Genomic DNA, 27,133 nt, shown 5'->3' with positions numbered 1-27,133 from the left:
GAATGGAACATTGCACACACACTTGGAACAGAGAGAAATAGAGAGGAAAGTGGACTCCCACAGGGCCACACGCACCAGATCAAAAAACTTGGATACAGTGCAAGAATTTCCCAAATGATTGGATCATCATTACCAAAAACTCGCCATAACAACACCAAGAAACAAAAATGTTTAAGCCACACTGTTTGACTTGGGATCGTTCCTGCTTTTTTTTTTTTTTTAAATGTTTGCCACACAGAGAGAAAGAGGGCCAGTGGGTGGGAGAGGACAGACTCACAGACGTGAGCAGGACAGGAAGGGAAACTTCAGAGTGGAGTTAAGAAGAGGGTGGGGAAGACAGGGTTCAGGAGAGGGGAGAGTGGGGACGTGGAAAGCCATTTCTTAAAGTTCAGGCATGTTCTTGGTCCGCCTCACGTTCTTCTTTACCCTCATCCTGCCGGGCACTTTCCTTAGGTTTGGTTTCATCTACAGCTTCTGAGGAAGAAAACAGAGGGGTGGAGGGTGAGAGAAGGAGAGTTAGTATTTTGTCTCATATTCTCAGATGACTGTGCGATGGATTTCTTCTTTTCATACTGCTTCATAAAAGACTTCAGATATAAAGAGACTATTGCTCTCTCAGTAATGTAATTTCCAGGTTCAGAAGAAGTTACCCCTAAGAAGTTGCTCAATGATGCATAGGAAAGAGCTCAGGAATCAAACCATGATACTGTGGGCAAGGAGTCTACTAAACAGAAATTACCATGGTCTGTAATCTCTCAGCTATACAATCAAGGTGTCCACACATAGAGGTTCCACAATGATCTTGTATTTCTTTTCTTTTTCTTTTTGCCACATGGCATGTGGGATCTTAGTTCCCCAGTCAGGGATCGAACCTGTGCTCCCTGCATTGAAAGCATGGAGTTTCAACCACTAGACTACCAGAGAAGTCCTTGATCTTGTATTTCTTTTGCATCAATGTCAGACTTATCAGATACTATTTGGATCATTCAACATCCATTTCAAATCTCTCAATCCTTATTTCTAATATTATAAATGTTGGAAAGTACAATACTTGTCTTTGTACAATCCCCTTGGAGGTAGGGATGTTCATGTCACACAGTGATGGTCACTTAGAGACAGGTTTTCCCAGGAGGACTCTAGAAGAGGTGTTTGCCCTTTGTTTTCGCCTATTCCTGATGACTGTGACATCAAACAATACCTGGTAGTATATCAGCCAGTCTCTGACCATGACGATAAAAACTACATGCTAAGGATATGTGTGCTGAGTCATGTCCGACTCTTTGTGAACCCGTGGGCTCTAGACTGCCAGACTCCTCTGCCCATGGGGTTTTCTAGACAAGAACACTGGAGTGGATTGCCATTTCCTTCTCCTGGGGATCTTCCTGACTCAGGGATGAAACCCATGTATCCTGAATCAGCGGGGATTCTTCACCACTGCACCACCTGTGAAACACTATGCACACAATGATGATGAAGCAGAAAAGCAGGAAAAAGCCTACTTGTGGTCGACCATAGCACTTCCGGGACACTTTTCCTTAGACTTTTTCTTATTAATGTGAGACAAGTAACTAACCTCTTTAAGCCACTGTAGTAGTTTTTAGTTTTTTGCAATCAAAAACATTCCAGATGACTATACTTATCCATAAGGCAAGTGTGTTTTGCTAAATAAGAAATATTTTGTGCTTTTATAAAGGATCATTTTTGCCTTAGGGAAGAGTTGATTTTCTAATAACTTGTCTGTGTGGTTTTCTGACAGAACTCACAGATTTCGTATTATAGACAGCTTACTAATATGCCACCTAATGGGAAGAGAATCCATTCACCCTGACATCACATCTGTTATTAAATTAAACTCCATGTGTTGGGATCCCCAAGACTCCCCTCAGGTTCAGAGATTTGCTAAAGGACTCACAAGACTCAGCATATAGTCTTACTCATAGCTGTTGCTGCTGCTGCTGCTGCTGCTGAGTTGCTTCAGTCGTGTCCGACTCTGTGTGACCCCATAGACGGAAGCCCACCAGGCTCCCCATCCCTGGGATTCTCCAGGTAAGAACACTGGAGTGGGTTGCCATTTCCTTCTCCAATGTGTGAAAGTGAAAAGGGAAAGTGAAGTCGTTCAGTCGTGTCCAACCCTTAGCGACCCCACAGACTGCAGCCTACCAGGCTCCTCCATCCATGGGATTTTCCAGGCAAGAGTACTGGAGTGGTTGTCATTGCCTTCTCCATTACTCATGGCTACTGTTTACTAAATGAAAGGATATGAAGAGGAAAAAAAACAGCACTTGTACTCCAATATTCATTGCAGCACTATTTACAATGGCCAGGTCATGGAAGCAACTTAAATATCCTCTGGTAAATGAATAGATAAAGATGTGATATATATAAACAATGGAATATTCAGTTCAGTTCAGTTCAGTCGCTCAGTCGCGTCCGACTCTCCGCGACCCCATGAATCACAGCACGCCAGGCCTCCCAGTCCATCACCAACTCCCGGAGTTCACTCAAACTCATATCCATACTCAGCCATAAAAAGGAACAAAATTGGGTTATTTGCAGAGATGCAGATAGACCTAGAGTCTGTCATACAGTAAGTCAGAAAGAGAAAAACAAATATCACATATTAATGAATAAATCTGGAATCCAGAAAAATGGTACAGATGAGCCTATTTGCAGGGCAAGAATAGATACTCAGAGGTAGAAAATGGACATGTGGACATGACGGGGTGGAATGAACTGGGAGATTGTTTAACATATATACGTTACCATGGGTAAAATGAATAGCTAGGGGAACCTGTTGTATACCACAGAGAGCTCAGCTCGATGTTCTGTGGTGACCTAGATGGTAGGGGGAGATTCAAGAGAGAGGGAATATATGTATACATATAGCTGATTCACTTCGTTATGAAGCATAAACTAAAGCATTGTAAAGCAACTATATCCCAATAAATTTTTTTAAAAAAAGCAAAGGGAAAAGTTGTATGGGGCAAAGTTTGGAGGAACCCAGGCACAAGCTTCCATGAGCCTTCTCCCCATGGAGTCATGCAATATGTGCTTAATTCCTCATCAGCAAAGAATTATGACACGTGTGAAATGTCATAGCCTAGGGAAGCTTTCTTTAGCTTACAAGTCCATGGTTTTTACTGAAGGCTAGTCAGGGAGGCCTGGCGTGCTGTGATTCATGGGGTCGCGGAGAGTTGGACACGACTGAGAGACTGAACTGAACTGAACTGAGTTATGTAGGCACCCTCTACCTAGCATACACCAAATCCAGGCTCCTAGAGGAAAACAGATGTCCAGCATAAACCATATTGTTGCCACAAATAGTTTAGGCATGGTGAACACTCTTAGTTAGGAAGTGGTGAGAACCCTCTCAAAATTCAAGTTCCCAGATACCAGCCAAGGAGTCAATTTTTCAAACAAATATTTCTAAGAATTGAGAGATGCTGAGACTAGAGAAATGGGAAACTTTTAGGAGTCTATTAGAAGAGCTCATGTTTCTTTGAAATCAGTCAGCTACATATTTATATTCTGATAAAGCTGAACATTTATATCCAAACAAGACCACTGCTGCTAAATATAGTCTTTGGAATTTCTTCTTTAGAACACCTATCTAATAATATTCTTTTAAATCTCTTCAGTAGGAGAAAATGCTTATCTTTTTTAAAATAAATGTGTGTGTGTGTTTTAAGAATAAATAAATTCCAGGCCTGGTAAACAGCAACTTAGATAGGTCATTTTATCTTATGACTTGTTTTTGATCAAAGTTTTAAAGTCTGATCTATTTTGTTGGGTTTGCAACTGACTGTAAGTTAAAATGTAGTTATGCTAGTAAGACTATCTGCAACTACTCATAAAGAATTTTTAAGGCTATATCCCTCCAAGGTGACCATTATTAACTCTTGAAGAACCAGCACAATGATCACATTTTCCAGCCAAAAGTTTTGGGTGAAAACTAACTCAATTCTGATCTTCATAATAGTCTATGTACCAGCAGTGTGCCTCATGGATCACAAAACTTCAGTGCGCTAATGGATCACTTAACTTTCTACCAGAAGATTCATTTGTTAGATCTTTTTATAGCAATTTGGAATTCTTTCAGATAATTTATTTAGTTGCCTAGCCCTGCCCAAACCTTTGGAGACTACAGATATGCCCACAGTGCTTCACTGTCCTTACCAGTTCTAAGAAACAGCATATTTAATGCCGTCTCCAAACTGCAAAGAAAGACAATATCGATTTGAACTGTCTAGAAGAACATAAAAGATTGACTGCAGGAGCAAGAGAAGACTTCAAACCTCTCTTACTCAAAAACTTGGGAGCTATTATATATGGTTTAAAGGAGGTTAAGAAACTCAAAAGATGAGAAAGTAAGCAGGATAGGTGAGAACAGAGGTATATTTGTGGAATAAGAGAACACAATTCAAAAGGGGAAATCAAAGGAACAAAGATCCAGATAATTCTGAGAAGCAGCCAAACTTGATCCACTTTTGGAGGTAGAATCAGGTTAAATCTTTCCAAATTCCCTCACTTTCTCTTGTTATCCTTTGCTTGGGTCCAGGAGAAAAGGTTAAGCTGGACATGCATCTGTTTGTTGTGACAGGAAGTCACTGCTGTCTGTTCTCTATTGAAAGAGCCTCAATATCTACATATCATTTCTCTTAAATGCTTCAAAGTATTTGAAATATAATTATTCATTTGGTTGTCCAATAAACTGGTTTCGAACATTTGCAATGTGCCAGACATTCTTCCAAGTATTGAGAAGAAAAGTGAGAAAACCAGAAAATATTCTTGTTCTTGTTTAAGACTTTAGTATTAATACCATTAATAGGCAATGAAATTCATAATTATAGGCTGTTGGCAGCGAGAGGAACCTTCAAGATCCTCAAGGGTAATGACAGTATCTACTGGTCAACTTTGAATGTCCCATGTCCAGCACTGAACCTCTCAGAAATCACCATGTTCACTAGCAACCTCATGAATTTTATCATTTCTGTGTTACCTTAAAAAGAGAAAGTTAACATTATAGACAGTAAAGCCATGCATTCTTCATGTTCTAGAGTTGAAAGGTGCTTCAAAAGGGAAGAAAGAAATGTGTTCATTCATAGTTTATTCAGCAAAAGGTCCTGGGCCTTTATTACATACCACACACTGTGCCATGCATTTCAAATGCAATGGATTGCAATAGCTATACACCAACTAAAATACCAAGCAAAAATCTGCCTTCTTGGAATTCATATGCTAGCTATTATTTTCATGTGCTTTGTTTGTGGGAGAAGGACTGGTAAAGGACAAAGTAATATCTAGACAAGACAACTGAGACAAGACAAGAGCAGCCTAAAAAGACACATTTTCTCCTAGGCCACTTCTCCTGGACTTGCAAAGTTGAATATCTCTAAACAATATAATAAATTTTGAAATATGTTAAACTCTAGTAGTTTTCATATTCTTGACCCACAACTACCGGTCCTAAGAAAGATCAAGACCTCATTAAGACAGCAATAAAAATCAAAGGCATTTCTACATCCATCTGGAACTGGGTGGTGTTTGCCTTAAACGAGTAAGGGGACCCACGTGGATGTTTTCACAGTGGTCCTTGCAATAGGTAGGTCTAACTGGCTCTCTGATTCTTGCTGAAAATAGTTTCCGGAAGCAGCTCTTGCCTTTGTGCATTCCATTCATTTCCTGGAAAGGGTGAGAGTAGCACGCCTGCAAGTTCTGTTGGTGAGCAAATACCGGGAGCGTATGCAGCAGCGGCTGCTTGTGTGCTCAGCCAGGCACCGGCTGCAGGGCTGAGGAGGGATGGCGGCGCTCCCAGCTGCCAGTGCCTACACTGCACTCTAATGGCCCTGTTTACTGGCACTGGTCCAGGCCCCTCCACAGCCCTACATTACTGAAATTAGGTTGAGTGGATTTCCCAGTAAAACATTATCTCTTGGGACCTGCCCAGCTCTCCCCAGCCTTGTCAACATTTATTAAATAGAAGCTGCTATCATCCTGGGGCCATGCCCACAATTACTCTACCAATCACCACTGGGCTGGGGCGTGTGCTTCCGTTCCCTCTGATTTTCACTTTTCTTTAATATTAAATATCATCTCCTCAAAGGCTCAAAGGAAAGTAATAAAAATTTTCAGTAGCAAACTCACATGTGTCCCTTTGTTACTTACATGGTCTTCCTCTTGAGCTGGGTACCAGATGTCAGCCTGGAGCCTGGGATCATGACTTCAGGTAGTCATATTTTGCTCTTTTTTTGCTTTTTATTTTTACTATATTTACATTTTAAGTTCCTTTAAAATTTCATCTCTGACACTTACCATGACTTGGAGTAATTTACTCAACCTCTATTGTCTCACTCTCCTTATCTATAGCTGGTGTTAATATCTGTACCCACTTCATGTGGTTATTATAACGAATGGCACGTTTCAATAAACTGCTCAGTAAATGCTATTATTAAGTAATTGCAAGGGAACTAACACTGGTTTAATGTCTACTATGTGCCAAGCCAGGTGCTAAGTGCTTTCACATATTGGTATTCAATATATTGATATATTTCCCTTGCTTTGCTATCCCTTTGTCAGTAAAGTAGAAATGATACTATCTACCTCATATATTTGTGATGAGCATTAAATGAGAGGGAAGAAAAAAACTAATATGGTGCCATTTCCTTGGTCACCTAAGTGCTTCATACATGAGTTCTCTCTCTCTCTCTCTACTAATTCATGCTCATCTACTCTTACCAACTGAGCTATCAGGGAAGTCCAAACAGGAAATCTGCACAGGACAGGTGAATTGCATCACAGTCTTTGCAACCCCAAGGACCTTACAGTCCATGGAATTCTCCAGGCCAGAATACTGGAGAGGGTAGCCTTTCCCTTCTCCAGGGGATCTTCCCAACCCAGGAATCGAACCCAGGTCTCCTGCATTGCAGGGAGATTCTTTACCAACTGATGCACAAGGGAAGCCCTCACAGCTCAGTTGGTAAAGAATCTGCCTGCAATGCAGGAGACCCGGGTTCAATTCCTGGGTCAGGAAGATCCCCTGGAGAAGGGAAAGGATACCCACTCCAGTATTTTGGGGCTCTCCTTGTAGCTCAGCTGGTGAAGAATCCACCTGTAATGCGGGGGACCCGGGATCCCTGGGTTGGGAAGATCCTCTGGAGAAGGGAAAGGCTACCCACTCCAGTATTCTGGCCTGGAGAATTCCTACAGTCCATGGGGTCACAAAGAGCTGGACATGACTGACAGACTTTCACTTCCACTTTAATCTATACTTAGCCCACAGCCAAAGATAAACTTTCTTCAAGTATCCCAAGAAAAGGAGAGAGAAGTCTGTGCCTTATAAAGCTTTTGCTTATAGAGTAAAAATAATAATTCTTTGAAAAAAAAGCTTTGAAGTCAAGGTCTAAAGTCCAAAATTAATCACCAGGGCAAAGCTGACTGTTGGCCAAACTTCAGAGGCATGATTCTCTGATGCAAGAACCAAGATGCTAAATAGTAATGTCTCAAAAGGCAGGAAATTCTCTGCAACTGCTTTTACTTAAGAAGAGGACAATCTTCTCTATTTCATACCTACATGGCAGTCTGTAGGTAAGCACCTTATCCCTGGCCTTAGCTCCACTTGATTCCCTCCATGTTGTAGCAAAAATACATTTACTATATTGGATGAGCAAGAACCAAGGAACCTCCTGCCCTCAGATATACAGTAAACCTTGTGTCCAGTAGGCAGGTTACAGAGGGGATGCCAAATCTCCAGGCTTAAAATAGGACATCCAATTTTAAGAAAAATTCCCTGATTCAATAATAATTATTGAATCCAAACTTGAAAAATAAACCCAGGACATCTTGTCCCTTAGTCTCAAGGAAAATGATCAAACTGAGATTCTTCAGCTTTATTAAAAGAAAAAACATTTCATTTCCCAGAAGATTTTCAGTCAACTGTGGACAAGGCAGGCGTGTGGGGAGAAATCCCTGGGGCCTCGTGGAAGACTGCTCTGATAGGGTTGTTCCTTCTGCCTGTGCACATGCTCTCTCAGTCCTTGGATTTCTCAAGCAGAGAATCCCAGCATATTGTGAAGAATAGAGATCAAAGATGGAGGAGAAGTGGCCGCTTTCTTCAAAGAATTCCAGGCAAAGAAATGCCATACTTCTTTTGGACTCTTGATCAAACATAATTGAAGTTAGCATTACCCCTCCTCACCAAGATTATCTGTACTTCCTCTTCCTGCATTTCATAGAAACTTAATAACTTTCTAAAAAATCAAACCTCATGTAGTTGATGTTAATTATTTAGGTCCATACTTAGGAGATAAGGAAATGTCAAACAGGTTAATTGTGTCTGTTGCTCATTTTTCATTGAATTTGCTCTTAACTATTCTTTCTTGAAGTTTTTTACATTGATTGAATCACGCTGCTTAGGTATTGTACCAGCTATTTCAAATTACTGTATTTCTTTAGGTATTTCCATTATACTCATTGCTTTCAACAGTGAGTTATCCTAAGTCTTACCTTGTGATCAGAAGGGTAGTAATTTGTGTCTGTCAGACCTAGAGAAAGTTAGTGAACTATTTTCTAGATTATACTGGTTTTAATTTAAAATTTCAACCAATGATTTGTAATGTTTTAACATATTTGAGTTAATATGCTTTATTAAAAAATACAAATATTTTCAACATTTGTCTTTAAAAGCAAAAGCAGATATAGATATGCTGGATCTCATGATCCGATATTTGATTGCATGATTTGATTATCTGACTCCACAACTAAAATGCATACACCCAAACTAGAAATAATTCTAACTCTATAAGGGTCACTCCAATAGTGACTACAGCTGTCTAAAAATTTTTCCTACATATAAATATCTATTGCTTGAATAACATTTAAATTTTATAATAGAAGCACTATATTTATGAGTCATATTCAGCTCATGCTATGCCATCTCTCACCATGATGTGTTTGGGTAGTGATTGAGATTAGCTAGACTATTATTTATCTGTGTTGTTTAATTTTCCCTTACGGCTGTATCTACACAGCACAAAGAAAACTAAAGACTTGGCAGTTGTCTTGCTAATTTTATCACTGCAAGTGGATAAACCACATAATTCAGGACAAAAATACAAAATCTGTATATGTTGTTGTGGAGTGAGCTCATAATTGTGAAATTGTAAAATTACAGAATAATGAAAGCTGAAGATCTTAGAGATTATCTGATCTCAGCCCCTCACTCCAAGAAAAACTGAAGGTAGAGTGTTTCTGTGACTTGCCCAGTCTCACAGCTAATTAAAATTCAGCAGTCCTTCTGTAATACCATAGCGTCTCTTTGGGGATGATGTATTCCACTGTTTGATTTTAACTTGAATCTCTTCTTATTAGGCCTAAATGCACTGTGTAAGTCTGTTCCTCCCCGCTCTTTCCCTCCACACCCTCCCTTTCCCTTTCCTCATCACTCTTCCTCCCTCCCTCTATTCCTTCTCTCCTTTATGAAATAAAGGGTAAACTCAATACAATTTTACTTTAAGAGCTACCAGAAGTAATATTAGACATGCTGGAGGCCTGCCCAACCAGGGCTGAGGACTACTCTTTTATCAAACTTCAAAATACTATGCACAGATGGTGAGAGGTGATGTGAATATTCTAAATAGAGAGGGGACAAAAATGGGGACCTCTGCAATTAGTGGCTTAAGCTAAATAGTTATCATTGATTATGGTAGGCTTCATAAACTCAGTGATTGAAAGAAAAAAAGTTTTAGTTGCTCAGTTGTGTCCAACTCTTTGTGACCCCATGGACTGTAGCCCACTAGGCTCCTGTGTCAATGGGATTCTCCAGGCAAGAATACTGGAATAAGCTGCCATTCCCTTCTCCAGGGCATCTTCCCAACCCAGGGATTTAACCCTGGGCTCCCAAATTGTGGGCAGATTCTTTACCGTCTCAGCCACCAGAGAAATGATTGAAGAGTTACTGGATAGTGAAAGTGATTGAACAGTTACTGGATAATGAAAGTCCAGAAGTAGCTGAAATTACTACAGATACAGGAATCTGTAAGAGATCAGTACTAGATCCAGAGAAGAAGACATAAAAGTGCATATAATTCCCCCATCTGTCACTCCCTCTGCTTCCCAATGAAAGCAGATTGTTCAAAAGCTGACTGAGAAGGTTAACTCAATTTTGAAATTAGTTTTTAAAAAGATTATTGTAACAAGAAAGCCCTATAAAAGGTGTTTGTGTTATATGCTTGTATGTGGGTAAACAGATGCAATCCCCACCTCTCACTGGGACAATTCATTCTGCACTCATTTTGTGTTTTGGTTTCCTGGGGCCTGTCAAATTATAGCATTGCCATTGAATGAAAAATTGCTTTAAGAATCAATAGCACTCACTGGAACATAACCAGAACTGTATCAAAAAAGTGATATTCATATTTGTACTGATTTCTCTCTTTTCAGTAAAGATCTCAAAGCTCTTCTATTTAGTGGCAAAGAGAGTAATATGCCTGGCTATTTGGAGACATTGGGATAATAATCAGTTAAAGAACGAGATTCATGGTCAGTCTGTAGCTTATGTGAGATAGAACCATGGACTCAAACATGTCCTGCTCATCACACAGCACTGCTCTGGGGAAGGTCATCCTAGGAAGGCTATCTCTCTTTTCTCCACTCAGAGTTTTTTTCTCCAATAAAACTATTTTCTAAGATACACCTTATATCCAGAATCTACCTCCTACACTCTTTCCTTCTTCAAAATCCTGTTTATTTGAAAGCAATACCCAGAAACCTTAGAATAGAAAGGCTTGCTGGAGACCTGCCACCAACAACTCACCTAACAGAAGAATCCTCCTAGCAGATGGACAGCCTCCTCTTCAGCAGACCACTCCAGCTCTAACTGTACATTATTTCTGAGAATCAGCTAACATCTACCTCCCCTAAGTTTTCACGCAGTTCTTTCCTCTAGAATAACACCAAACAAAATATATCCTCAATATTCTTTCTTTTGTAGAAGGTGGTCCAAAAATGCAAAGATAACAGCCTCTTTCTTCAAGAATTTTACCTACCTGTTTTTTTCCCCCTCTTCAATCAACAAAGTTCATTAAAAGGATATATTTTAATTTTGCCACCTTTTCTTTGTCTCACCTTTTAGTTCTTTTGGAGCTGACTTTATCATTTTTCTAACAGTGCTCTCCTCAAATTCACCCCCTCCAATTATATCCAAATCAGAAGGACTTTTCTCATTTACTACTACTCTTGATCTTCTGACAACTCCTTTTGAAAGTGTTGACCTTTACTTGAGCTCTATGTTCTAGAAAATAGTGGAAGTTAAGAAATCCTCATACTTTTTTTTTTTCTCTGAAGTCTCCTCACTGTTTTACACTCTAGGAAATGGCTCACTATAAAACCTTCTTCCCCAAGTGATCTGCTGTCTACTCTCTCTCTCATGACTCCAGAAGACTCATGGGTGATCCCCTTGTTTACCCATAATAAAGCCAAAGACAGGTCATTCCTCCTTTGCCTGAATCTACTGACAAAGCCAGACCCCTGAACTTTCTATTCTTTGTTTCATGAATGACTAGCTTAGATCAGAATTGTTTGTCCCTCTGACACAAGGCAGACATAGAAATAAATAAATCTTGTTCCGCTAACTGACTAGACTTTCCCTGATTGCAAAATAAATCCAGTTGTAAGTCACCCACCTAGAACTTACCTACTCCTCCTACAAAAGCTAAAGGAAAGCCATCCTACCAAGACACTGTGTTGGGAGTTGAGGGTCCCTATTGTAACAGACTGAACAAAACTAGCTCCTTCATTGTTGGTGTATTTTTGTTTTGGGCATCTTCTTAAATATCCCCCTTTTCTTGACTTCAGTGAAGACAAAGTTCTCGATTTATGTTTGCTATTTCCTAGCTTTGCTTTCCATTCTGGGTCTAGTGTTTATTTCCTATCCCCTAACAAGACACAATCCAAGATTCAATTCTACATTCTCTTCACCAGCTCTGCATCAAACAACTCATTCTAACAACTTCAATCCTGACCCCATAATCAGGTAACCACCACATTTATGCAAAGAAATTTTATGTGGTAAAGTCTACCAAAAGATTACCAGGAACACACCCACAGTTGAACAAAACTTGGTCTATTGACACAGCACAGCTAGGGAGAACATATACCAGGGGAATCAGGAAGCATGGCAGTAAGAAGGGGTTAGGAAGGACTGATCTGAGCTTGTGGGAAAGGATGTGGAGATGGATTCAAGGAAGCAGAGCTTGGCTCTTTATTGGATGCTATCACAAGTGTCATTTGATGGTTGGGCCTCCCCATAAATATCTAGAAAGAAGAATGAGGTAAGTATCATCCTCCATACAGCCAGGCTGGGGAAAGATTTGGCCATTGTATGCTTTAGACACCGTCCATACTTCGTCTGTGTGCAGACATGATTACATGGTCTTGCCTTGTCTGGGACCATCATACAAGTCCTCCGACATCGTGTTCTATGAAACTGTGTATGTTAATAGGAGAAGACTAGGGCTCTTTTGTGGCGGCCAGGCCAGCTCCTGGCTGTCAGGTACTGCTTTTCTCTTTCTTGGAAGAAACAGGGGAGAGGCTAACCTTGACTTTTCTAGATCTGAGGTGTCTCTGTTAAGGTCCTCCCTTGTAACTGCCTGTGTCCCTCTCCAGAGTTCTCCCTCTTGGAATCCTTACAAATGTGTGAGTTCCCTGAGCACAGAAAGAAATTGCATTGATTGTTAAGAAACAGTGAAAAGGTTCTACCTCAGCGCTGTGTCATCAGCTGAAACCCTATCCTGAAAGGCTTTTACTGACTCTTAAAGATGCTGATGGCTCCCAATGGACTAGTGGCACTTCTTCCTAATTTAACATATTTTAATTAAATAAAATCCTTCCTGAGGAAGAAAGAGCGAACCACATTGGGTCTGTCACTTCGGTTGTTTTCTCACTTCACTGATATGATGAGACAAGTTTGCGTTTTTCATCCTCTCTCTCTTCCCCTCCTTCCTTTAATGGCCTGTCAAAAGGAAATTCCACCCTGCGTTGGCATTAGTGCCTGCTGTAAATAAGAGGAAATGGGAGGAAAGAGGAGGTGGGAGGGGAGGGGGTTGTGGGATAGAAGCTGGATCCACAGCTCAATTGCAAGGCATCTCTCAGAGTGTCTAGACACCAGCTGCCCGGTTGCCATGGAAACCCACAACTTTGGCTGATGGGCTGAGGAGTAACGACTCTCAGGAGATTCTGTTGGGAGCTTGGTGGTGGGGAGAGAGGAAGGTTGGGAGTAATGGCACAGAGAGTGTTAAGGGTGGGGAGAACAAAAGGAACCAGCTCCCTGGGAAACGGGGGCACTGACCTTGTTCCCATCTTTCTCAGGCACACTCTACATGCAGTGACAAGGTACAAATCTGCAATACCGGCAGGTGTCAGCACACAGGTTGCTCAAGATGAATAGCTGAGCTGGAATCATTATACTCCCATCAACCTCTTGCCAGCGCCAAAGTACTGCCTCAGTAAACCAAGGCTTTCCACAGTAAACAGATGCGACCAACAATTCCCTGAGGAAGCCTTGGGCGTGGGACGTTCCGGGTCTCAAGAATGGCTGCACTTTCACAAGCTCTCAGAGATGAAGGTTACTCACTGCTCCTACCTGAAGTGTCCGCCCTTCCTGCTGCATTCATTGTCCTTTGTCCTAGGAAAGGGCTGGGCTACTGTTAAATAAAGGAGGTTGGTGGTGGGATTGTTGAGGGAATGAGAAAGAAATGAAGAGCTGCCAGTTTAGGGTCAAAATGTCCATCATATAAACGTATTTTGCTCTCTTCTTCATAGAGAGATGCCTATCATCAGAGGTTTCCAATCCACAGATTTTCAAGCTTTTCAGTTGCTTTCTGTAACCCTGGTCCCTTTATACCACACATTCCTGTTGGACGGGAATTTTTAGGTAGCACTGGCACGCCTAACCCCCACCCTTGTCATCACCTAATTTTGTGCCCATTCGCACTCCCTACCCCATCTCTCCATTCCATTTCCTTCACCAAGTATTACCACATACAAACACCCCCACCCCGACTCCCCTCGCTGGGACCTCCAGGCCCTTTGGTGATGCAGAGCAGCCCTTTCTCTACAGCTACACTGACTATGACAAAGCCTTTGAGCGTGTGGGTCACAATAAACTGTAGAAAATTCTGAAAGAGATGGGGATACCAGGCCACCTGACGTGCCTCTTGAGAAACCTGTATGCAGGTCAGGAAGCAACAGTTAGAACTGGACATGGAACAACAGACTGGTTCCAAATAGGAGAAGGAGTACGTCAAGGCTGTATACTGTCTCCCTGCTTATTTAACTTCTATGAAGAGTACATCATGAGAAACCCTGGGCTGGATGAAGCACAAGCTGGAATCAAGATTGCCAGGAGAAATATCAATAACCTCAGATACACAGATGACAACATTCTTATGGCAGAAAGTGAAGAAGAACTAAAGAGCCTCTTGATGAAAGTGAAAGAGGAGAGTGAAAAAGTTGGCTTGAAGCTCAATATTCAGAAAACTAAGATCATGGCATCTGGTCCCATCACTTCATGGCAAATAGATGGGGAAACAGTGGAAACAGTTTATTTTCGGGGGGGCTTTATTTTTCTGGACTCCAAAATCACTGCAGATGGTGATTGCAGCCATGAAATTAGAAGACGCTTGATGCTTTTGAACTGTGGTGTTGGAGAAGACTCTTGAGAGTCCCTTATACTGCAAGGAGATCCAACCAGTCCATTCTAAAGGAGATCAATCCTGGGTGTTCATTGGAAGGACTGATGCTAAAGCTGAAACTCCAATACTTTGGCCACCTCATGCGAAGAGTTGACTCACTGGAAAAGACTGATGCTGGGAAAGGTTGGGGGCGGGAGGAGACGGGGACGACTGAGAATGAGATGGCTGGATGGCATCACCGACTCTGTGGACATGAGTTTGAGTGAACTCCGGGAGTTGGTGATGGACAGGGAGGCCTGGTGTGCTGTGATCCATGGGGTCGCAAAGAGTCGGACATGACTGAGCTACTGAACTGAACTGAACTCCTTGGAAGGAAAGTTTTGACCAACTTAGACAGCATATTGAAAAGCAGAGACATTACTTTTTCAACAAAGGTCCATCTAATCAAGGCTATGGTTTTTCTAGAGGTCATATATGGATGTGAGAGTTGGACTATAAAGAAAGCTGAATGCCGAAGAATTGATGCTTTTGAACTGTGGTGGTGGAGAAGACTCTTGAGAGTTCCTTGGACTACAAGGAGATTCAACCAGTCCATCCTAACGGAAATCAGTCCTGAGTGTTCATTGGAAGGACTGATATTGAAGCTGAAACTCCAATATTTTGACCACCTAATGTGAAGAGCTGACTCATTTGAGAAGACCCTGATGTTGGGAAAGATTGAGGGCAGGAGGAGAAGGGGATGACAGAGGATGAGATGGTTAGATGGCATCACCAACTCAATGGACATGAGTTTGGGTAAACTCTGAGAGTTGGTGATGGACAGGGAGGCCTGGTGTGCTGCAGTTCATGGGGTCGCAAAGAGTCAAACATGACTGAGCGACTGAACTGAACTGACAAGGTCTACCTTTATTGTCTGTCTTGCAGTGTCTTGACTTCATTTGGGCAATCTTATCTATCACTGTTGGAGTCTAACAAGACCTCTGATTTTATTGGTGTTATCTGGCTCACAAAACTGTTTTCTAATTGTGCAACCTAATAGAAGATATGAGAATTAATACTTGGGCTCTGACTGATGAGATAAAAAGAGAGAGAGAATCTGTAAATTTTTATGCAGTGGTTCCTCTGAAGAAATATTCCTGTATGAAAATATGTTCCAATCATCTTGAGCTATAATCAACATGGAAGCAAATTCAACACACTCAAAAAGGGCTGCTGCTGCTGCTGCTGCGTCACTTCAGTCGTGTCCGACTCTGTGTGACCCCATAGACAGAAGCCCACCAGGCTCCCCTGTCCCTGGGATTCTCCAGGCAAGAACACTGGAGTGGGTTGCCATTTCCTTCTCCAAAGTGAAAAGTGAAAGTGAAGTCGCTCAATCGTGTCTGACCCTTAGCAACCCCACGGACTGCAGCCTACCAGGCTCCTCCATCCATGGGATTTTCTAGGCAAGAGTACTGGAGTGGCTTGCCATTGCCTTCTCCGCAAAAAGGGCTACTAACAGGTAAATACTGAGTTAGCAATAACTATCGTTTGTGATAAGTAGAACATTTTAATCCACCAGAGACTTCATTAGACTTTAAAGCTTCCATGACTGTGATCTGATGACTTAACCTGAGAGAAAGGCAGATCTCCCCTAAGCAAAAATGTGTCTGTATCATCTGTTTTTGGTCAGAGCAGAATTCCTAGTGGTTTGGAATTGCTATTAATAAAATGATTCTCTCTCACAGATGCACCCTTGCACGGGGAGATGAAACCACTCTCTTCTCTATGACTGTGTTCCATGTAGGCAGTGACTATAATGCAGTGAGACCAGGACACAGCTCTGGCCTTCCGGAGCCACTGACACCCCAATCAGAGTCACTGCCAACATCTTTCAGTCACTAGGAGGGATGTTATTACTTGTAAGAATTAGAAGAGTCTTCAAGGAACTTGCAAGGACATGGGGGAATGTCTGTCCAGATGGCAGAGGAGAAGTTCCTTCAGTGGTGATAAGGAGGAAACCAAGTGAATGTGACAGTGACCTTGGATCAGTCTTGCCACCTATGCGTTGACCATCAGGACTGATTCAACTGCTCTGTGTGACTAAGTAGTTATCTACCTTCTCACACATCTATTGAACATTCTGTACCTGTTCTAGCTGCTGGGGATACAGCAGTGTATAATACAATAATATTAAAAACAAAAAACACCATTTGTGGAGCTTATATTATTCTATAAATAAGCAGGTAAAATATACAGCACATCAAGTGGTGGTAAAAGCTATGAAAAACATAATGTTGGGAAGGAAAATAGAGTGATGGAATGAAGGCAGCATGACAATATCAGACAGAAAGTCTCTGAGAAGGTGACGTGGACAGAAGCCGAAGAAGAGAGAGAGTAACTCAATGAGCATCGAAAGAGGAGAGGTTTCCAGGCAGAGAGATCAGTGGTGCAATGACGTGGTTCTGAGCACATGTGGTCACTGGGGTTTTAGCACAGATATTAGAGTTGCTAGAAGGGAATAGGAGAGAGAGAACAGAGAAGATGAACTCCAAGTGGTGACCTTTGCAGGAGATCATTTTAAGACCTTGGCTTTTGTTGAAATGAGATGGAAGCAAGAGAAAATAAAATTGTGCTCAGATCCTAGATATATTTTGAAAGTGGAGCCAACAAGATTTGCTGACAGATTTAATACAGGAAAAGACAAAAGAGTCAGGGATAATTCCAAGATATGTGGCCTGAGCCTCAGGAAAAGATAGGCTTGCTGTTTCTGGAGATGGGAAAACTTGAGAAAGAGCAGGTTCTGGGAGAAAAGACAGGAGTATTGTTTTTCAAAATGTTTGGTTTAAGGTATCTATTATATACACAAGTTGAGTTGACTGGTTGTCTGGAGTGGGGAGAAAGGTTTGGGCTACAGATGGACAATTGGGATTTGTCAGTATGTTTGTGATATTTGAAGCCATGAACTGGGAGAGATCACCAAAGAAGTAAATGTAATGAGAGAAGAGCTGTGAGAGATTCCAATGATTAGAAACAAGAAGATGAAAAAACAAGGACAAAGGGAACTGAAAAGGAATAGCCAATATGTTAGGAGAAAAAAATCAGGAATAGGGAACGTGCTAGAATAGTAAGTATAGTATTTCAAAGAGTAGAAAGTGATCAACTATGACATCCTATCGGTAAGTCAAAGACTATGAGCCATGGAATTGACCACTGGATTTTAGCAATGAGGAAGTCATTTCCAACTGTGGCAAAAGTTGTTTTAGTGAAGGGTGGGAGGGTAGGTGTGATTATGAATACAGACTCAGGAGCTAGATGGTCTGAGTTTGAACTGAGAATCCATCACTTCCCAAATGTGATATTTTGAACACATTATCTAACCTCTCTGTACCTTGACTTCTTCATCTACAGAATGGGAGGTAGTACCTACCTCATGGGGCTGTTTTAAAGTATGAGACATATGAAGTGCTTAGTTGATGTGCTCAGTAAGTTGTTAACATGAACAGTTCTTATCATCACTTCTTTTAATCCTTCGTAAGACATGGTCCTTGTGAGCAAGTTCTATTACTGGTTCTCAAGACTAAAAGCAAAAAAAAAAATTAAGCAGATATAATGATGGTGCTCGATGGCAGATTTGGATCAAACCACCTCAGTGGAGTGTCATAGTTCATTTTCCACATAGTGTAAGATTATGATTTAATAAAAAGTCTAGGGATCCAGAGTATTTGGTGAGTTTGAGGTTTTACAAGCACTAATATTCTTTAATTCTGAAAGACTCCAAAATATTTTTTTTTCTGATCACATAGAACTTTAGTGGTAGTTCACATAAAGTATTTTGAAATATATAAAATTCAGTGTTAAGATATTGATAACTCTATGTTACAAAGCAGTTCATCTGGCATGCTGTCAAACAGACATCTTTATCAACTAACACTTCTGAATCGCAGTAAAAATTGACATTTGTAATAGTGGTCCTAAGCATTTTATGACTATGATTACTATACTTTTAATGTTGAACATGTTTTATTATATCCCAAACCTTTTTCAATTGAAAACCCAATAATGACATGATGGCAATTATTAATCCGAACATTTGATTAGCCAGAATGTTCCATTCCCAAATCACACTAGGGAACATAGAACTTACTATAAACGTGCTGTTTCCTTTTTGTATTGAGGACACCCAAGTTAAAAAAAAGGGGAGAATAATAATAATTATGTGTAACAGAAATGAGACCCTGATGTATTCACACTCACTAACCACGAGACCTAAGATGTCTTTTCAGTTCTCTGACTCCCGTTAAAGGGACAATGACACTGCTCATTGTAGGGTTCTTATGAGGCTTAAACAAGAAACTCCACATAGAGCATTTAGTAGAGAGCCTGACAAGTAAGTGTTATTTATATTGTTATCATCATCAGTATTACTATTGCTATTGCCATTACTCTATGGTGAGGACTTAATAAGCGAACATCAGACCAAAGCCTGAATAATTCAAAGCTATCTAATATGCATTAGGTTGGCTTCACATGTTAATTAAGGCTTGAGTTAATATTAGTAATATAGAGTCACCATTGTCTTTGTGAGGAAGCCTCAATTAATTATAGGAGCTCAATAAACATATGGGGCGTGTGATACATTCATATGGATTTATTCCAGATGGATGGCTTTTGGGGTGGGACTGGAAAGAACAATCTCCACTTTGATTTCTGCAACAGCAGCCACCACCACTCAAGGCTTTCAGGGACGCTCACACAGCCTCCTGTATGGCCGCAGCCCCTGAAGTGACAGGGGGACAAATGGCTGCTGTCTCACCACGCATCTCCCTTTCCCATCTCCTCCACCCTCCTGCCAGGCCACCAGGCACGTGCCAGCAATGAGCTGCCTGCCTCACTGGGATCCTCAGCTCCATTAATAAGCCCTGCAAGGCTGATAATTGGGGATTTGTGGAGCCTGCCGTCTTTCAATAAGCCATGTTGTTATGGAAACCACAGGCAGACCTCCATGTCCGTGCTATTGATCCTAAAAAAAAAAAAATAAAATAAAAGTGGAATGTTGGAACCAATCATTTCAAACCATCCTCTCCTCCCCCACACCCATCAGTTTATTTTAGAAGTTCACCTCCAATTTGCACACGGAGAATTCAAAACTCTTCTCACTTTTGGGTTCCTTCTCAGCACTCCCCTATCCAGTTGCTAATTACAACTGAATGTTTTTTTCACCTCTAGCTAAAAATCAGCTGAGCAGTGTACCAAAGGAACACCAGAGTAGACACTCTGAATCTAATTTAACACCATGGCATTAATTCTGATGATCTGAGCCAAGAAATCAGCGATGAATATCAATGTGCTTTCCCTGCCTCTAAAAGAAAACAATAATTGAACACCATTAGAATATGGCCTTAGAGCTTCTCACTGTCCTCTCAAGAGGTAGTGTTGAGTAGCAAGATGGCCACCTCCCACCACAAGTCACAGTACTGTGTTCAGTGAAAGGAGGTTCCAGTTCTCAAATTAAAAGGGGGACAGTTTCCTTGGACTATTTTTTTTTTTTTTAATTAGCTGACAATCTCCTTACAATAAAAATCTAATTAATCCTTGTAAATGAATTTGGGCATGATGCCAGAGTGTACCTGACTGGGAGGCCTGTAAACAGCACTGAACAAATCCAGCCTAGAGGCTGCTGTGGGCCCCTGAATCACCCACTCAGGCCCTCCTGCGCCAGGACACCATTGTTTCCTGCTGAACTTCCCATCTCCTCCCAGCAGAGGGCACCAGAGTAATTCCGTTCCCAGCCTGGGAGCCTGGGTGAAAGTCAGTCTGGAATCGCTCTCCAGGAAGAAAGGGCCGCAGGCAAGTGATAGAGCGATGCCTCATGGTTGGAACAGCCTATTGTGACTGGGTTCTATTTTTAAATTGTCCTGAAATTACTTTTTATTATTCAGTCCTTCTGAAATGATTAAAAGCTCAGTCTCAGACTGTTCATTGAAGCCACTTTAACGAATAAGCTAAAATTATTAGTAAGTATACACTGTATTTGTGTGTAAACCTTATAGAAATATCAGAGTCATTCTTGGAGCAAAAATAAGATAATAAAGTAAAAGCTTCAACCACCCTCTATTCACCGTCCATTAACTGTGATATTACGAGTGAAATCCTCTAACCACTTTCAGGCTTCTAATAATAAGCAGGTTCAGCACACCCTACCTTCCGCACACTGACAGGAGGTGCTGGGCCAGCGTCTTCACTGATATGCCATAGTGATGTTTATTTCTTTCTTTCGGACACTACCCATCATCTTGGAATTCCTTTCTTTGCAATTACAGACTGCAGCCTGCAAGCTGGCACTTACAATGTTCTTGACTGGCCCTGAATTTTTACCCTTTTAGGATCACTTTTCTTTCTCAGCCAGATTATAACCTCCATGCAGATCTTCACTTTTATGCACCACATAGTGCCTTGTGTGGTGTTGAAATTATGCATATTAATACATAAATAAAGTCTTTGGGACTTCTGGGTTTATCTCCTCTATTCTAATTTGAACTCAATGTGAGACCATGGACAGACCATGCAAGCTGGATTCTGGAGCATGTTTCAGCTTTCATTAAAACACACAACAATATAACATCTCCTGGAGGGTGTCCGAGTATGGTGGATCATAATCTTTTTGTGTCACGGTCCCAGCTGACTATCTGATGAAAGAGGAGGATACCAGAATATCATGTATATTCACATCCAGTATAATACGTTGCAAATAATTTCAGGGGATTGACAGAACCTGCTGAAGTTCACCCGGTTCCCATATCTAGATTTTTAAGTTACCCTTTAGGTCTAAGTTTGTAAGATTGAAATTCAAGATTTGACAGTTTATAGTTGGTATATGCCTAGAGAGAGTGTATTAATTATTTCCCTTAAGGGACCCAACCATCTTCTATCGAATCCCTAGATTGCAGTTTCCCAGGGACCAATTATCTGGAGCCTAAATTAATCCTAACATCACTACCTGGTGGCCTTGGCTGGCTTCCAAGCTCCATCATTACTGATAATGTAAGGACTTGGTAATCTTGCTGAGCTACAAGGTAGGCCAAATAGAATAGTCTCTGACTCCCAGAAGAGACTGCAAATCATTATGTGTCTCTCTTGTTGGCCATAATACACATCCTATTTGCTCATTAATTTTCTTTAAAAAGTCAGTAGTAGAGCCAAGGAAAAAAAGTTTCTCAATAGCTTCAGTTGAAAAGAACCAGAAGCAATGATGACTTTCTATTAGACACTTACTATGTGTTCAGTAAAACACCATAGTAGGCCCTTTACATGTGATCTATGTAGTACTAGCAACTACCAAGTCCAGCAACTAAGATATTATATTATTTCATAGACAGCAAAGCATCTCAAGTGGCACTAGTGGTATAGAACCCACCTACAAAGACAGGAGATGCAAGAGAGGGGGGTTCAACCCCTGAGTTGGGAAGGCATGGCGACCCACTCCAGTATTCTCGCCTGGAGAATCCCATGGACAGAGGACAGGCCGGGGCAGCCCCTCTCCCTTTGCTGAGGCTGTGCTGGCTGGGGACCGACCCTATTGAAGGGTCACACAGAGTCAGACATGATTGAAGCAACTTAGCATGCACATGAGTTCAGTAAGACACCATAGTAGGCCCTTAACCAGAAGCAATGATGACTTTCTATTAGACATTATGTGTTCAATAAAACACCATAGTAGGTCCTTACATGTGATCAATTTAGTACTAGCAACTACCAAGTTCAGCAACGAAGATATTGTATTATCTTATAGATACCAAAACTGATGCTGAGTTGGTGACATAAAGCTGGTTAGAGATCAGGCCTTTAATTCAAACATTTGAAAAGTGAAAGTGTTAGTCACTCAGTGGTGTCCCACTCATTGTGACTCCATGGACTGTATGTAAGCTGTCCGGCTCCTCTGTCCATGGGATTCTCCAGGCAAGAATATTGGAGTGGGTAGCCATTCCCTTCTCAAGGAGATCTTCCTGACCCAGGGATTAAACTCAGGTCTCCCGCATCGCAGGCAGATTCTTCACCAACTGAGACACCAGGGAAGCCTCCTCATTCAAAAGTAAGTGGGTCCCATTCCAACACCTGGACCCTTCCCTTGTTCGGCAGTCCTCTAAGAAGAGAGGTGGCCACACCCATTGCTGCTGTGATTCTGTCTACTGTTACAGTATCCATCAGGGAACGCAGTTTCATTTTGTGAGCGCCAAAGAATTGATGCTTTTGAACTGTGGTGTTGGAGAAGACTCTTGAGAGTCCCTTGTACTGCAGGGAGATCCAACCAGTCCATTCTAAAGGAGATCAATCCTGGGTGTTCATTGGAAGGACTGATGCTAAAGCTGAAACTGCAATACTTTGGCCACCTCTTGCGACGAGTTGACTCACTAGAAAAGACTCTGATGCTGGGAGTGATTGGGGGTGGGAGGAGACGGGGACGACAGAGAATGAGATGGCTGGATGGCATCACCGACTCTGTGGACATGAGTTTGAGTGAACTCCAGGAGTTGGTGATGGACAGGGAGGCCTGGTGTGCTGTGATTCATGGGGTTGCAGAGTCGGACACGACTGAGCGACTGAACTGAACTGATGCTCCTTGAAATATTTTACTTTGGGTCACCAAAATGAAAAGAAAAAACATGGTGCTTCTTTATTTACTTGATGAAAGAATTCCACTAACAATTTTATGAATGAAAAGATGATAGAAGATCCTTGTTTTTACCATCTCCAAGTTGAAGATCTGCCCAGAGAATTTCCATATGAGGAGAGGGGAATATGAGAACTACTTATTTCAGATTATCAGAAAAAAAGATGAAGCAAAATAATGTTCTTTGAAAACTTATTCTGTAACAGATTCTTTAACAAGGTTATAGTTTTAAATTCTCACATCCTCTGTTTGAGGGTGGTGGTATTATCTCCATCTTATAAATAAAGAGACTGGACATAAACTGGACATAAACAAACTGGACGTGTTTCATAAACACATTACGAAAGCCATAGAGTGAGAACCCAGGGTGAAACAATTCCAAAACTGTTTCCCTATGAGGCGTTCTAAGTAAAAACTGAAAAAATGCTTGGAATCCAGAATGTATCAGGATGAAAGATCTCCATTAAAACTCGTGGGGCAGTAAAGCTCACCCTCACTCTTTCCTTTTCCTGCCTAGAAGCAGGCTGGGGCGGCCCCTCTCCCTTTGCTGAGGCTGTGCTGGCTGGGGACTGATGGTGTTGAAGGACTGAACAATAGTGAGCCTTGGGGGTGGGGAAGGGAACGGCTCTCTCCTTGGGGAGCTGGGCCCCATCTGCCACTTAGATCTGCTTGGAGACAGAAAATCCATTTGCCAGGGGGTCCTTTTAGAGCCTGCTATTTGTGAAGCAGACCTTTAGGGCCTGTCAATCCTAGAGGAAGTCAGTCCTGAATATTCATTGGAAGGACTGATGCTGAAGCTGAAACTCCAATGCAAAACACCTGATGCAAAAAACCAACTCACTGGAAAAGCCCCTGATGCTGGGAAAGATTGAAGGCAGGAGGAGAAGGGGATGACAGAGGATGAGATGGTTGGATGGCATCACTGATGGCGATGGACATGAGTCTGAGTAGGCTCCGGGAGTTGGTGATGGATAGGGAAGCCTGGTGTGCTAAAGTCCATGGGGTCACAAAGAGTAGGACATGACAGAGCAAACGAACAGACTGATTTGTGAAGTGGAGGAGAGAGAGTGCTAAAGAGGGAAGGCACCCCCAAAACCATGTCCTTTTACCAGGAGTAGGGTAAATGGGGCCATCCACTGCAGAGGGTGTGCTGGCAGGAAGGCTGGAGGGCATCCACAGCTCTCATTACTGTCCTCTGCTGGCCCATCACCGCCCCTCCCGTCCTGCTTCTCCCATGCCTCCTGCTTTCTTTTTTTTCATGTCTACCTTCTCTTCTTTCTCTACTTCCTTTCTTACTCTTCCTGAATCCTCTGATATTTCCACTCCTGGAGCTCTTCTATCAGTAGTTTTCTCCTCCTTTTTTCCTCTCCCATTGTCTGCCTCATTCATCCTCCCTGCTGCTTCCTCCTTGCTCTCTCTTCAAATGTGCAGCCCCACCACACCTCACCGGGTTCTCTTCCTAGGGGTCTTGACTTCTTTTTACGTTCAGACCAATTTCCCTTCTGAGCTAAACACTCTCCTCCAGATGCAGACTGGCTGGTGCCTGGATGACAGGATATGGAATAGAGGATGCTGACTGAGAAAGTCTGTGAGAGTTTCTCTGTAAGCAAGAAAGTTGGACTTGTGCCTAAAAAATTCTTAGTTTTTGGTGGGTCTTCGAGTTTGAAAAATAAAATGATGCTTTTCCCTCTCTAAAACTGCTTACAAGGATAAATCTTTCCATAGGTAAAATTCCTATGAATAATCAACCAAGAGATTCCCCTAGTGTTCCAGTGGTTAAGAATCTGTCTTCCAGTGTGGGGGACATGGGTTTGATTCCTGGCTGGGGAACTAATATCCCACATGATGCAGGGCAACCGAGCCCATGTGCCACAAGTAAAGAGAAGTGTGAACAGTGCGAGAGTTCACACGCACAACGCCGCACCTGACTTGACACAGCCAAATAAATAAACAATAAAATAAATATCAAAAAAAGTAGTTGATCAATGACATCCATTGAGGGCTATCTACATGCAGGGGTTCATTCTGAGCACTGGGGGTGCTGTGCTGAAGAACGCCACGTCCCTGCCTTCAGGGAATGGAAAGTGTAGTGAGAGATAGATAAATCATTCATTCTAGGTACCGAGAGTGATAGGAAGAACACAAATTGGGTAGAACTGATGGAGCTGGCAGAGGAGGTGCAATTCTGGTCAAATGGTCAGGAAAATCTTTGATCAAGTGATATGCAAATGGAGACTTCAAGGTGAAGAGGAAGCTATGGGAAGACTGAGGGAGAAAGCAAATGCAGTGGGCCTAAGATAGGAACAAACAGAGAGTGTTCAAGAGACCCTAGGGAATGTGGGATGGTTGGAGAAGAGTGAAGAAGGGCAGACTAGGACATATGATCAGAGGCAGATGCAGAAGTCAGATCACATGGGGCCTTGCAGGTCATGGTTATAATTTAGATTTCATTCCAGAGGTAAGCACTGGAAGGTATAATGCAAGGTATTTGCTTGGACAGATATAAGTTTGTAGTTTTATATGAGTGATCTTCAAGTCATCTGTTCAAAGCCCATTCAACCCTAAGCCTATCTTGCCATTATTGGATCTATTTCTCTTTAGCTAGCTGGGCTGTTTCACCCCATGACTTTAAGCGTTCAAATGACATTTAGGATGCTCATCTCTGGAGTTAAATAAGAACTGACCCTGTGGCACGTGGGTGCTTCCTTTTTGGCATCCTTTTAGACAGAGGCACAGACAGCTATTATTCACTGGGACTGAGGAATGGAAGAAAGAAGGGTGACAGATTTTTTTAGAATTCTTGAGACAGATTTTGGGCTTTGGCTTTCTAGTAATCTTATTTTTGTGACTATTTCAAAATTACATGGAAAGAATTCCTTAAGTGGTATCTCATCAGAGAAAATGCTTTGTTTATACAATTATGTTGCAAATTGGAGTAGAACTAAAAAATATTATTGCATTATTAGTGTGTTTCTTTTTGTTAAAGACTCAGAAGCTACGGATGTAGAAATTTTATTTAGTCTTGGTTAGCAACCTTGGGTGAGTCATCCAACTTCCATTTTTTAACAATTTGCAAAAGAAACAAATTTTTATAGAATTTGAACAATTCCTATTTGAATGCAAACAGAATTTGAACAAGTCCTATATCTGGGAAGATCATCTGTTTATAAAACAAACAATTGAAGCTGAGTATAGAGTAGATGCCTGAATGAAAAATGAGTTCTGAATTATGTGCAGTTGGTTTTTAATCATGCCAAAACTCAAGGACTTTTGAAATTAGCCTTAAGTTTACTATAATAATTTTCAGTTATTATTAATCAAAATGCCAAAGTTTTACTAAGATCTAGAACTAATGGAAGAATAGAGAACTGTGGGATGGTGGAGGACCCAGGGCCCACCAACCTGGCCACTGTGAGACAACCTAATTCCCAGATACCACTCTGAGGTCCTACTCCCTGGAATTTCAGGGGTCCAAGGGAAACAATTCAAAATTCAATGGCTTATGGTTTTAAAACAAGGCTTTAGAAAATAAAACTTGGGTTTCTTATTTTTAAAATAAACTTGGAACCAAGATAGAATGTAGTTTAATGTACCTAATATCATGCCTGGATGTTACACAGACCAATCCTATCTACGACTTAACAACTGGACTATAATACTGGGGGAGTTTCTGTTCACCTTTTAAATAATACACATAATCTACTACCTAATTATTATAGCTGCAGTTATTCATACTCATTGCAAAGACCATGACAGTGAGACTGACAGGTTCAGATCTCATTCGACCATTTTGCTGTCC

General features: G+C 41.5%; 1 protein-coding gene across 1 annotated transcript in view; it reads right to left on the bottom strand.

Annotated features, from left to right (window-relative positions):
- Positions 1 to 388: 388 nt before the first annotated feature.
- GAP43 (growth associated protein 43) overlaps positions 389 to 27,133 on the bottom strand; it is a 65,274-nt gene continuing 38,529 nt past the window's right edge. The window contains exon 3 of the mRNA XM_088831783.1: positions 389 to 474. Within this exon, the coding sequence (XP_088687909.1) occupies positions 389 to 474 (86 nt within the window). The remainder of the gene's footprint in view (positions 475 to 27,133) is intronic.

This window comes from Moschus berezovskii, chromosome 1 (assembly GCF_049115385.1).
Source record: "Moschus berezovskii isolate FMDL1 chromosome 1, NW_MosBer_1.0, whole genome shotgun sequence".
NCBI lineage: Eukaryota > Metazoa > Chordata > Mammalia > Artiodactyla > Moschidae > Moschus > Moschus berezovskii.
The sequence above is the reverse complement of the archived record's forward strand: the minus strand, read 5'-3'. Positions and strand labels throughout refer to the sequence as shown.